Raw genomic sequence first — 12,769 nt, forward strand, 5'->3', positions numbered from 1 at the left:
CAACCCCTATCGCCCCTGAGACCAGAATATTCCACTTGCAACTTCACAGTTGCAGGTCCGGTCTGTTGGGGCTTTTTGAGCTGACCTACCTGCCGTTGCTATCTGGCTTCAGTACATTTCCTGCCTGTTTTAGATCATGAACACAGCGGATGAGTTTAATTTAGTGATGATTCACTCCTCTAGACACTTGGGAACGCTGGGAGATGTTTCAGCTGTTAGATTCGGGTATTAAAAAGGCGAACGCACACCGAGGAGAGTTTTGGTTTCGCTTCTACAAACTGACACTAGGGGGTGCTTAAATCAAGCTAAACTGCCTAGTATCCCTTTAATGATTATTTCTGATTATAATCGGTCACTCTGATGTTTTCATGCAGGATGAACATGAAAATAGTCTTCTACTCCATCTCCTGCATAAGTTTCTGGTAACAGACGGTGAAACTCTAGGATTTGAAAATCCTGACTGATCCACGTCACAGTGTCATTTAACATTCATGGACTCGCCCATCTTGACTTACGATGGGGATGTTGTAGATTTAATGTCCGAGAATCAGTAGAAGACATCTATCTCAACTAGTAGAAGCTAATTATTAGCACGATCAACTTCACATTGAAGAAGCTCCTCCAGGCCTGTGTTGTTTGTAGAGATAAACATCCACATGCAAGTGGTAGAGGCACGTTGCTGTAAGCCAATCCAAGGCCAGATGTCCAAATATCAGGAAATAAGACTAAAACCTGCGCCTGAAGCTCAGCTGTGATTTGGGTAACTTCTAGTTCCTAGAAATGGTGCACAGGTATCCCCTCTTGTATATATGTACAACCAATTTTGTGTTTTTAAACCTCTGTCAAATGAAAACTATTATATTTTAGCATCTAATCATAAACTAAAAGAAGGCGCTTAACATTTTTCACTGCCTGTGGTCAGCTGAATGACCTATGAAAGTCTGTAAGAATGTAAGAAATTACCAAGCTAATCTTGTGCCGTCTTAGAATGAGAATTAAAACATCCAGAGAAAGCAAATAGAAACACATCCACTTGTTGTATACTCAGAAATGATTTTTTTGTGCTTTTATTTGTAACAGTTTCTGTTCTTGAGACAATAAAACAAGTTCCCGCCCCTTTGTTGTGAGCGCCGCAGTGCGCATGCTCACTATAGTAGCCGGTTATGGTGGCCGTGCATGTTTGTCCATGAGGTGGGGGACGCCTGCTGTTCCTGCAGTCTGTGACAGAGCGATTCGAGCGACTCGCTGCCATGGCTGGAGTGTTTGACATTGATTTGGACCAGCCGGAGGAGAATGTCTCCGATGATGAGAACGAGGAGGTACTTTTACGGAAGCTGTCACGGCAGAAACTCTTGACACACGGTAGCTAGCTAGCTAGCATGGTAGCTTGGCAGGAGCCACCGCAGGCCTGTTCCTGCGTGCAGCCAGAACGGTCGGGCCTCCGCACAGCAAAGTGAGAGTTACCCTTAATCGTGACAGAATTGCCTTTTCTTCTGTGTTTCTTTGGTAACAAACACGACTCCGCGATAAGCTGTTGACGCTGTCACGTTTTTAATCCATCGCTGTCATGCTGGAGTTGTGAAAACCATCCTTACTTGGCCAAAGGTGCTGCGGTGATAAATGCGGCTCCGGGTGCAACAGTTTATTTTGGCAAGATGTGACAGAGTGGGACTGTGTGGGCTGAGAGGCTGGCTGCCCGTTTGCTTCTGTTCAAACAGTGATAGAAAAGGCAGAGCTACCGCAGAGTCACGGAGCATAGATGGCGCTGGTTCAAGGCATGTTTTTGTACATCTGCATGTCCCAAACAGGACAAAACCCTCACTACATAGAGAAGTCGGTTCAGCAAACACATTAAATGTTCCCTTTTGCTGATTAGTCTTTGATTCCTGGTGATTTTACTTAGTAATGTGAATATATTTGGACAAAAAAGTGAAACAATGCAGATATTTTCTGTATAAAAAGCTAAAAATATTCCAAGTCGCTAATTAAAAGCAAATCATTTTGAACTGAAATAATTTTAGTTTTGTTTAAGTAGCGTAGACCTACAAGGTGTAGGTGTACACACAAAAAAGCAGTCCATGCAAATTACAATCTAATAATACATTTATTATAAGTGACTTTATCACAATATGTTTATAAAATTGGCATTTTCTTGAACTTAATGTTTTAAATTTTAAATTAAATTCAACTCTAAATAAAATTAAATTTGAGCAACCAATGTTTTATTTGAAGGCTGCAGAGTCACCAGAGGATATTTATCTTTTTGAGATAAATACTTTCTCAGTTGTTGAGTTATATAAATAGTAATGATAAACAAAAAAGTCAATTAAAGGTCCAAACGTTAACACAAAATATCCGAAATAAGACTTATTGGGATTCTTGTTTAGAAAATAATGTAAAATATCATGATCCTGAATTATTTCTCCCCCTGCCAGATTGAAATCAGTGACATTATGGAGCAGTGCGCTGGATTTGAGTTGTAAGTTTTTTTGAACATTTTACAACCAAACAAAGTTAAAAAACGAGACTCAGCGCTGCACCCTGAACCTTATTTCCGCTGCAGCGACATGGACGGCTGTGAGAAGATTGAGATCTCCGAGGACAACGTCAACCAGGGGGCGGAGAACATCAGACCGGAGTGCTTTGAGCTGCTGCGGGTTCTCGGGAAAGGTGGTTATGGAAAGGTAGGACAAAAACTCAACACGTAGTACTCCTGGGAAAGATGTGGGTGGATTTTTTTTGCCTTGGTCACCTGACCAGGGGTTTTCTTGATTACGATTATTCGAAACATGCCTTTCATTTCTTGTCGTTCAGGTTTTCCAAGTTCGCAAAGTTGTCGGAGCTGCATCGGGCAAGATATTTGCCATGAAAGTTTTAAAAAAGGTATTTAAAAGTCACGTTGGATTTTTGTTGTTGGAAACCAGCGTTTGTCAGTTTGTGTCATATGATCATTTTACATACTTTAAAAAAATCCTGACATTCCTGCTGCTGCTGAAGCCGGCGGTAGGGTTAGGCTTCACGGTTAGCTGATAGATCGCTATCTGCACCTCTCTGCTGCCGCCTCGGCTCTTTCAGCTCCAGCCCAACATCTGAAGCCACGTTGGCCCGATTAACTCACAGGATCTGCTGAAATTATATATATGAATGTAAAATATAAAGGTGTCTGTAAAAAAATCAGACTTGTATTTATGGAGAATCTCAGTTTCTGAAGCCAGCTTTAAGATGTGTTTCTTCTTAGAGAAACGACGTTCATCATCCATGGGATTATTCTGTGGTTCCAGAGCTGCGGGAATCAGAGGCTTTCACTTCTCTAAACACTCCGTTCTGAGACCTTTTTATTGTTGACAGACATCTAGTCAGCTGTCTGATCGAAGTGTTTAGTAAACAGAAATACGATCAACAGCGGTGCTGAAAGCTGAAGAGGCAGAATATTCTGGGCAGGCGCTGAAACTTTTCTAGATTAGAAGAGGATTGTCAGGTTTAAAGCTGTCGCAGGCCACAAAAATGTGATTTATTCATTTTAAAAAGGCAGTAATCATTTAAAGGTTGTTTGTACTCGGATAAGTCCAAAATAGGCATAATGGTAATAATTTGAATACAAGAATATTTGAAAATGTTACGGGACTGCAACAGCCTGCCGGAGAGAGAAACCCCGTCGTTAGAGAAAAGCATTTGGGTTGCAGCACATATGCCTGCACTAAAATAGAAATGTCGATTAAACTCCACCTTCACCGTTGTGTCTGGCTTGTTGAGCTATAACAAATAAAATATACAACAATAAAAAAACTTGTTTCTCAGTTCAGGTAATAAATTCTAAACAAATAGAAAACACAGAAGACTTTTCATTTCTAAGAGTTTAGCTAAAGATCTTCCAGGGCAGCAGTCCGTGTGTTCCTATGAACTAATGTTTTTTTTTAATCTCTACTTTGGTGTTGATCGCCAGGCTATGATTGTTCGCAATGCCAAGGACACGGCTCACACCAAGGCAGAGAGGAACATTCTGGAGGAGGTGAAGCATCCCTTCATCGTCGATCTCATCTACGCCTTCCAGACCGGAGGGAAGCTGTACCTCATCCTGGAGTACCTCAGCGGTCAGTAGCAGCTGAGCAAACACCTTTACTTGCTGACAGCACAGCAGCTACGTTGGCTCACTTGGGACAAATGTCACAACTTTGCCTTGTGCACTGAACAGCCGATTTGTTGGATTACGCTACGTCTGAAAGAGATAGGAGCTGAGATGGAGCAGAGCGCCTCGCTCTCGTCACAGTGACTCTTGTCCGGTCTTATTTAGGTTAGAATATAATGAGGTTGATTTAAAGTTCCCTCAGTAAATGTCTGAACAAAAATGTACCTTTATTCCTTCTTTCCTGCACAAGGCGGATTAGTAAAACTAAAAGCATCATCAGAAGAATCTCAGCTAGCATCACAGATGCACCAAAAGTGCGTCCGGCGATGGGAGACGGGTCCAGCTCCATCCGGCAACTTGAAGCTCAGAAGTTAGATTTTATGACCATGTGAACGTTTTTACTTCCTGAATCCTTTCAGTTTGGTTCAGTTAGTTTGTGGCCGGTACGAGCTCTTCAAACCCGGAACGGGTGCTGATCTCTGTTTAACGTGATGTAAATGTTCACCTGTGCAGGAGGAGAGCTGTTCATGCAGCTGGAAAGGGAGGGCATCTTCATGGAGGACACAGCCTGGTGAGTAGGGGTTGTTCCAACCTGACTTCATGGCTGCTGGTGAAAATGACTCCTTTAAAACTTAAATGTAAAATCTCAGCGTGTCAAACCCTGCAGTCAACAGTAACCCCTGTTACAGTAACTTATTACAATAAACACAGGAGTTACATTACAGCTGTTATATAATGCGTTTATAACCCTTGTTTCCTAAGTGAATTTTAAATTCTTTATATGTTTGGTCTAGTTTTTACCTAGCAGAGATCTCCATGGCTCTGGGTCATCTGCACCAAAAAGGCATCATCTACAGAGACCTGAAGCCTGAAAACATCATGCTCAACAGCCAAGGTAACCAGCACTGGTGTGATTAAACAGGTGCGTGTCTGCGTTAGGGTGGGGCGTGAACGCTGCCTGACTTCACGTTTTGTTCCTCAGGTCACGTGAAGCTGACCGACTTCGGCCTGTGTAAAGAGTCCATTCATGACGGGACGGTGACACACACGTTCTGTGGGACTATTGAGTACATGTGAGGACCTTTTGCTGATGCGTCTCACTTTAGCTGGCTCCTGTTGCTCCGTCAGTGAAGGCTCTGGACTTTGTTGCAGGGCTCCGGAGATCTTGATGAGAAGTGGACACAACCGAGCGGTAGACTGGTGGAGTCTGGGTGCTCTGATGTACGACATGCTTACAGGAGCGGTCAGTTCAAAAGCTTAAAATACAGTTCTGTTGGACTTTCCTAAACTACGATCTGAATTTGGGAATGGTTGGGTTGATGTTTGCTCTCCTCTCGGATTACAGCCTCCTTTCACCGGTGAGAACCGTAAAAAGACCATTGACAAGATCCTGAAGTGCAAACTCAGCCTTCCACCCTACCTCACACAAGAAGCCAGAGATCTCCTCAAGAGGGTTGGCTCTGCTTTGGTTCCTACGGTCCTGATCCAGATCCGTACCTTCTTCTAACATGACATATGTCTTACAGCTGCTAAAGAGAAATGCCTCTTCACGGCTGGGAGCTGGACCAGGAGATGCAGCAGAAGTACAGGTGAGGACCGGATGGAGACGCTGTTGTTGTTGGCTATTTCTGCAGGTCTGCATCACATTCTTGGCTTTGGTATCCAACAGGCTCATCCTTTCTTCCGATTTATCAACTGGGAAGATTTACTGGCTCGGAAAGTGGAGCCTCCCTTCAGACCTATTCTGGTGAGTTTCTGATGTTTTTTAGGTGACGGGTCCTCTGAGTGAGTTTCCCCACAGCGGGATCAATGAAGTCTATTCTGTTCTATTTAAAAAAGAAAGAGGCTCCTTTAGAATGTGCAGCTCACGTTTCAGAGAAGGAACCAGCCTCCTCCTGTTTCAGATGTCTCCTGTTCATCTTGACAGCTGAGACGTCCGCTCGTGTTGCTGTAACTCGTCACCATGCATTTCCTGTCTCCTATTTGCAGCAATCAGCGGACGATGTGAGTCAGTTTGACTCAAAGTTCACCAGTCAGACGCCAGTCGACAGCCCGGACGACTCCACGCTCAGTGAGAGTGCAAATCAAGTCTTCCTGGTAATCTAACCGTGACAGTTACCAGTTAGTTAGACATTTTCTGCTAGTGCTGCATGATCATTGCCTGTTCCTCTCTCGGTTTTAGGGTTTCACGTATGTCGCTCCATCAGTCCTGGAAAACATCAAAGAGAAGTTTTCGTTTGAGCCAAAAATCCGCTCACCTCGACGAATTATGGACAGCCCAAGAACTCTTCCTAGGTAGGTTGGCCCCTGCAGCAGGTTCCTGGGACGGTCATCTAGTTGTGGGTGTTAGGGAAAAGTTTGTTGTTAAATCCTACCGACCCATTTAACACAAGCTTCCAGACAGCAGGACGACCAGAACTAAACGGCACGGCACACTGACCTAACGATTCTCCTGCAACCCATTTACTTCTTGGTTCTTTAAAGGAAGGTCTACTCACACACAGAGGTAGCGTGTGTTTGCAAGGCCAACTTGCAGAAGCTAGAAAAACCAACTCACCCTTGTCCAAACACAGCTGTGCCTCACAAACTCTAATTCATTCCAGACTGCACCGTTATACTTCAGAAACGTCTCTGAGCGTTTGCTAGCTTCTGCTAAAAGTCTCATTCACTTGTTGTTTTTAATAAATCTGCCGTGGCCTCTAGTATGAATGAAAACCTTTTCTGTGTGAAGAAAAAAAAGCTCTGGTACTTCAGTTTAGGGGCGGATATATGTTGGAGGGGTGGGCTAGTTTGGGCACTCACAGGCAGAGAGACACATGAGGGGCGGGACTAGCCAGCTCAAAAATAACCAATCAGAAAAAAGGCTGAAATGCCGACTGTACCGTGCTGAAGTCAAAAATCTAAATTTCTTTAGAAGAAAAGCTTTTAGCGCTTCCTGTGGTTTTAAAGACATGTCCAAGTCATAGTATATGTGGGGAATCAGTACTTTGATATATGATGGCTCAAAGAGACAACTGCTCAAATGTGTGTGTGTGTGTGTGTGTGTGTGGGGGGGGGGGGGGGTTGTTAGATTTACAAGTCCCCTCCAATGTCAAGAGCAAATCTACGCCAGTCTCTCTTCTGATTGGCTAACAGCAACACAACTCCTCTGCTGCCTTTGCTCACATTTCGAGTAAAAAATGCAACATTGATCAATCAATTTCCCTCTGGGATTAATAAAGTATTTTTGAATATGAATTGAATTTACCCGCACAGTAGCAGAAGCTTAAATGTGTTCCGCCATGTTGAGGAGTTGCTAATGCTAACGGCTAGTTAGGCTGAATGGTTTTCTAGCAGAAATTGTGATTTTAATTAAATTCATGGAAGTTTTTTTTATGTCAGGTTGAGGTCATTATTCACAAAATACACCCAACATTTACAAACAAGAAAGGAAACAACATCAAAACATTAAAAGCTACTACTCTGATATTGCAAGGAGAAACACTGAAGGTACAAATGTATTAAATGTACTTCTGAACAAGAAACATGCATGTGGATTTTCCCCAGCATCGCTTTACTAAAGCGGGTCACCTGCACAGTTCACCGGGCCAAATGAAAAACGCATCGCTACAACGCCAAAATCTGACACATTTAATGCTTACTTTGAATCACTGCTACTCAAAAGAAGTTGAAAAAATTCAAACAGTTTTTAAAGAAAATAAGTTGTGCTTTGAAGTCCACTTGGTGTTATTACGGTAAATCCTGTTCCACTGTTGCAGGAGAGTCCGTCGCTCTCACACTCGTGGTGAGTGACGGACAGAACATTAGTCCTAGAGACAGACGGCCACAGCCATTAATCCTACCAGCTGTAGCAGCGCTATGACAAGAAACAAAAATGTAAAAATTATCAAATGTGCAGGTCAAGAATTAGGCTCTGCTCCCGTAACCCCTATCCCGCTTGCTGCTGCCAATGTAACATTTTTAATACTCGGGCAAAACCCCAGATGTCTAAAATAGGTGACGCATCATGTCCTGGGTCAGGCAAGAGCACTACAAAAACTGCAGCTTTGACAATCACATGATTGTGTAGTTTGAAATCGTATTTCCAATCAGAAAATGACACATCATTCAGCTCTAATTGTTAGCTTCTAGTAGTGACGTAGAAGAGGCTAACTTTCTGACCTGGGTGTGTCTACGTCCTTTCTGTGGCTAATGCAGGTGGTGGGTAGAGAAGGCTCGAAATGATCGATCATATTTCAAAAAGAACGTGCAGATTTATAGGGTTGGGCATCGTTTAATTTTGAATGATTCCGATTCCAATTCCTCGTTTCGATTCCGGTTCCTATCGATTCCAGATTCAGATTATTTCAAGACGTGACATGCTTTACATGAGCCAGCTGACCACAGGTCCTACTTGATGAAATAATCTTAACTTCAACATGAATTTTAATTCTATGAACAATAACATCGCCTTCATTTTGAGAAATAAAGAAAAAGACTTGCAGCACAACCCGTGTGTTTGTTTCTGACCACAACCAAAGTCTGGAAGAAGCCTCTGGGATGAGAGGCTAAATGTCTCCAACATATCCAGGAACATCCAGCTGTTTTCAGCTAAAACTCTCAGGATGATCATGTCCAGGATGACTGAGAACTACACCTCCATGCTGCAGCAGCATTCAGCCAGAACAGGAAGTTAAACTTAAATGTAGCTGCTGTCAGTAACTATCTAACAGATTTAAAACATTAAAACTCAACAGAAATAGTTCAAAAAGGAAATTAAAATGTTCACAACTTTGTGAGTGATTTATTATTATTATTATAATTATTTATTGTGGCAGAAGCTGGTGTGGTCCACCAGAGAAAGCTGCTCTAGCATGATGACTAATTATTCTACAGGTTACTTACTGTTCAGCCTTCTGACGCTCACACACACACACACACACACACACACGAGTGTTGGTGAGCGGCTGCATCTGACTGCTGACGCTCGGTGTGTGTTTTTATTTCTGCAGTGAGACAAACTCACCTCACACCGTCCAGAGTTTGTTCTTTAAAGCTATTAAATCCACCGTGTTGACGTACTTAACAAGTTACGGTAACACTTCCTTTTACAGTCCCCTAATTACTAAGTACTTACATGGTAATTGCATAGTAATTTCAAGTGTATAATTGTGTAATTAAAGTGTATATTTGTAATAAAGTGTAATTATAGTTTATAACAGTATTTACTGGAAATGATTAATAAAAACAAAAACAAAAATTGAACCTGAGTTACATGGTATTAACTGTTTAAGAACTCAGAAAGAATAACACTAACTTACTATGTAATTACCATGTAAGTGCTTAGTAATTAGGGGACTGTAAAAGGAAGCGTTACCCAAGTTTCCTCGACGCTGCAGGAGTTAAAGTTTACATTACGGAGTAAAAGTTCGGCAGACACGCTTGTTTAGATTTGGCTGCTGCGCGCCGTGTGGGGGGAGGGGGGACTCGGTGCTGCACACAGACAGCTGGTGTGATCAGCTCCAAAACGCATTGATCACAATTTGCAGATCAAGTTTATTTTCATGGAGGTCGGCCGCGGATTCCTCTTCCGGTGGGCATACTAGGAATCGAAATGAAAAACTTTAAACGATTCCGGGAAAAATGAACAGTTGGTCCCGGTTCCGCTCGATGCCCAACCCTACATCTGTATCTGAGTGAACCTTTCCCTTCCACCTCCACGTCTCTCCTGACAAACACTGAACCGACTGGAGAACCTCCAGAAGGGAAGCAGGAGTGGACCGGACTGTAGTGGATGGGAGGAAGTGAGCTGTGGTGCATTAGAAGAAACAAAACGGGTAGAAACTCTGCTCAGAATCTGCTGCTGCCACTAGTGGTTGTGTGATTTATTAGCAACATCTGATTTATCAGATAGATTTATTACGTCTCCAATAGCACTGATGAACAATGGAGTCAATAAATAATAAACTGCCATGAAATCAAACCTGTCACCGCTCATTTTTTTTTTCCTGTCCTGTCAGCCCTGGCTGGGCCCGCAGCCCCCTCCTGCCCGGCATTGGACCGAGTGTCCTCCACTCTCCTCAGGAGCAGGCCATGGACATGTCCAGCATGGAGCAGATGGACATCACGAGCAGCTCCGAGGCCTCTGCTCCTCTTCCTATCCGACAGCCAGCCGGGATCAACCATATGAAGCAGCAGGCCTACCCCCTCGTGGCCAAGCGGCCTGAGCATCTACGTATGAACCTATGACCTCTGACTCTTCGCCTCTTCGTTGATACGTTTTAAAAACAAAGAAAACACGATGGATGCTCAAGACAATGAAAATCCACAATTGTACACTACACATGCTGTCACAAGCAGGAGTTTTCGTGTGCGTCAGAAGACAGCAGTGTCCCGCCACTTCTCCTCGGACACTTGGGAACGGCGACCTGTCGCCTTCACATTGTACGCTTGGGACTGAAACGCCGTCGGTCCAAATTACAGGACGTCCAGAGTGCTTCAGGCCGTTTCAGCTCATCTCAGTGATTATTGGACAGATTGTGGCTTTGAATAAATTAGGTGTACTATTTAAAGAAAACAAGTCAAAGGAATGATTGTGACTGGCTGAGGCTCCGTCCCCGAGACGTGAAGTTTTGTTTTAGTCATACAAAGAGGGACGCATCAGCTGATTCAGAGCCTGAATTAAATCAGATAAAATTGCTGTTTTCTTTCTTTTCTTGTCCCCCGACATTTGTGTTGTGAACGATTCTTTCAGTGCACCTCGTCGTGAGCTGCATCTCCGCCCACATCCATGGTTTAGCCTCATGCACCCCCACCCAACCCTTGGAGCGGATCCACATCTGAGATTGAAACCAGTTGATCTGGTCTGCGGTAAGGGGGGGGGGGGGGGGCAGCTTTTACAGCTTGTTTATGAACCAAATTTTAGAACTCCTGAAAAGCAAAGGAAATTATAATAAAGTAAAAATAAGAGTTGTCTGGTCGTTTGTGATCAATAACATTTGAGTCAAGCAAACCTCGTAAGTGCATAAGAGTTTAATTACAAATTATCCATGTTGCATTACAGTCACACCGTTTTCCTGGAGTTTCATGGGAATTAAGTGTTTGTAAACAAAAAATCTGCAAATTTTAAAAAAAGTTAAATGTAAGAAAACAAACTTGACAAATTTCAAACACAATTCTCCCTGATCTAATGTAATTAAACCACCCATCACTTAAGACGTAACAAAATCCATTGGGGCCTCAGAAGGCTCTTAGGATGAAGCTTTTACATGGAGATCAATGCACGGCCTTAAATAATCAGAACAATAATTCACCTGTTTGGTGAGCAAGCAGAAAAAACAATGATTGTGCACTTTTACAGTCACAGCTGGACGTGGAGAAAAAAAGACTTATTTAAGATGTGGCAGAAAACGCTAGCCAAGGAATCCATCATTGATAATTCAGATCTGAATTACTTAAAAGGACACTAAAGTCAGTGTTTCTTACCATCAACCTCAATGTGTCCAATATACTCATCAGTCATAAGCAACAGGAAGTGGAATACATGTTCTCTAGATGTTCTAGAAGCTGATTAAATGTGCAGCTGCCAGTTCATCCTGGATGCTGGTGCTAATCTATAGATGATAATCTAATATAAACAGATGTTCGGCACATCTGGTTATGCACCAGCGATGATTTAGAGAGTGATGCTCTGCCAGAGAAGCTAGTTATAATCAGAATTTTGACGTTTCATAGCCAGGAAAAGAAGTCATGTTTACGCAGGTTTTCTTCAGCAAGGCAACATAATTCAGATAGCTCCGTTTGTCCAACCACTCGTGAGAGCTGCCTTATGTCAAAAAGTGCTAATTATGTCCATTAAGGAGTTTGGTTAATTGATTTTACTACAGTGATATATTGAGTTATACGCGGAACATTAATCAGCACAACTTCATGGGTTTGAGCTCCTCCTCAGCGACTAGGATATAAGAAAGGGCCCCAATTAAATCAGCAGAAAGATGTTTAAAAATAAAAGTTAGGATGAGAGTTGAGCAGTGATTAAAGGCCTGGGGTCTGCATTATGATGCTGGTTCCACTTATGGGGGGTATTTTTGTGTCACATTTGGATTATACAATTTATTTACAATGCATGGTGGCGCAGTGGTTAGCACTGTGGCCTCGCAGCACGAAGGTCGCAGGTTCGAAACTCTGCTGCAGCCTTTCTGTGTGGAGTTGCATGTTCTCCCCGTGCAGGCGTGGGTTTCCTCCGGGTACTCCGGTTTCCCCCCACAGATCACAACATGCCCTATAGGTTATAAATTGTAAGTCGCTTTGGATAACAGCGTCTGCTAAATGAATAAACATAAACAATAATCCAGGAAGGAAAGTTGATGAATGAACATCCAGAGCAGATCTGAATTTAAACATGCACCAATTATGGTTTTGATTGATCTCAATCAGCTGTGATCAACAATCGTTCAGTTTCTGATAAGAAAATTAAGTTTTAGGGACTAAAGTTCACGGAGAGGAAAATATTTTATTTTCCTATTGTTGCTTTACAATGGAACATTCACAGTTCAGATCAGCTGATCATCAGGTGAATATTGTTTATAATTGTATATTTCAGGAACCAAAGCTGCCTTTCCAGGAGGCAAGATGGGGAAAAAACTGGGTTTTTAGTCAAGTGCA

The 12,769-nt window shown here is 42.7% G+C and overlaps 1 protein-coding gene across 1 annotated transcript; it reads left to right on the plus strand.

Moving 5' to 3' along the window:
- The first annotated feature begins 1,141 nt into the window (after positions 1-1,141).
- On the plus strand, positions 1,142-10,805 carry rps6kb1b (ribosomal protein S6 kinase b, polypeptide 1b). Its single transcript, XM_015951833.3, has 15 exons — positions 1,142-1,319; positions 2,436-2,479; positions 2,564-2,684; positions 2,815-2,883; positions 3,944-4,091; positions 4,640-4,697; positions 4,921-5,021; positions 5,109-5,199; positions 5,279-5,369; positions 5,472-5,579; positions 5,653-5,715; positions 5,796-5,873; positions 6,116-6,223; positions 6,309-6,421; positions 10,126-10,805. The coding sequence occupies exons 1-15, from the start codon at positions 1,251-1,253 to the stop codon at positions 10,352-10,354; spliced, it is 1,491 nt and encodes a 496-aa protein (XP_015807319.1). The 5' UTR covers positions 1,142-1,250; the 3' UTR covers positions 10,355-10,805.
- Positions 10,806-12,769: the final 1,964 nt, after the last annotated feature.

This window comes from Nothobranchius furzeri, chromosome 13 (genome assembly GCF_043380555.1).
Source record: "Nothobranchius furzeri strain GRZ-AD chromosome 13, NfurGRZ-RIMD1, whole genome shotgun sequence".
NCBI classification, from domain to species: domain Eukaryota; kingdom Metazoa; phylum Chordata; class Actinopteri; order Cyprinodontiformes; family Nothobranchiidae; genus Nothobranchius; species Nothobranchius furzeri.

Bases quoted from the DNA above. Each gene is read 5' to 3' on its own strand.
- rps6kb1b (XM_015951833.3), top strand. From the start codon at position 1,251: ATGGCTGGAGTGTTTGACATTGATTTGGACCAGCCGGAGGAGAATGTC. The intron at 2,884-3,943 runs GTATTTAAAAGT...GTTGATCGCCAG, and splicing joins CCATGAAAGTTTTAAAAAAG to GCTATGATTGTTCGCAATGC. The intron at 5,874-6,115 runs GTGAGTTTCTGA...TCCTATTTGCAG, and splicing joins CTCCCTTCAGACCTATTCTG to CAATCAGCGGACGATGTGAG.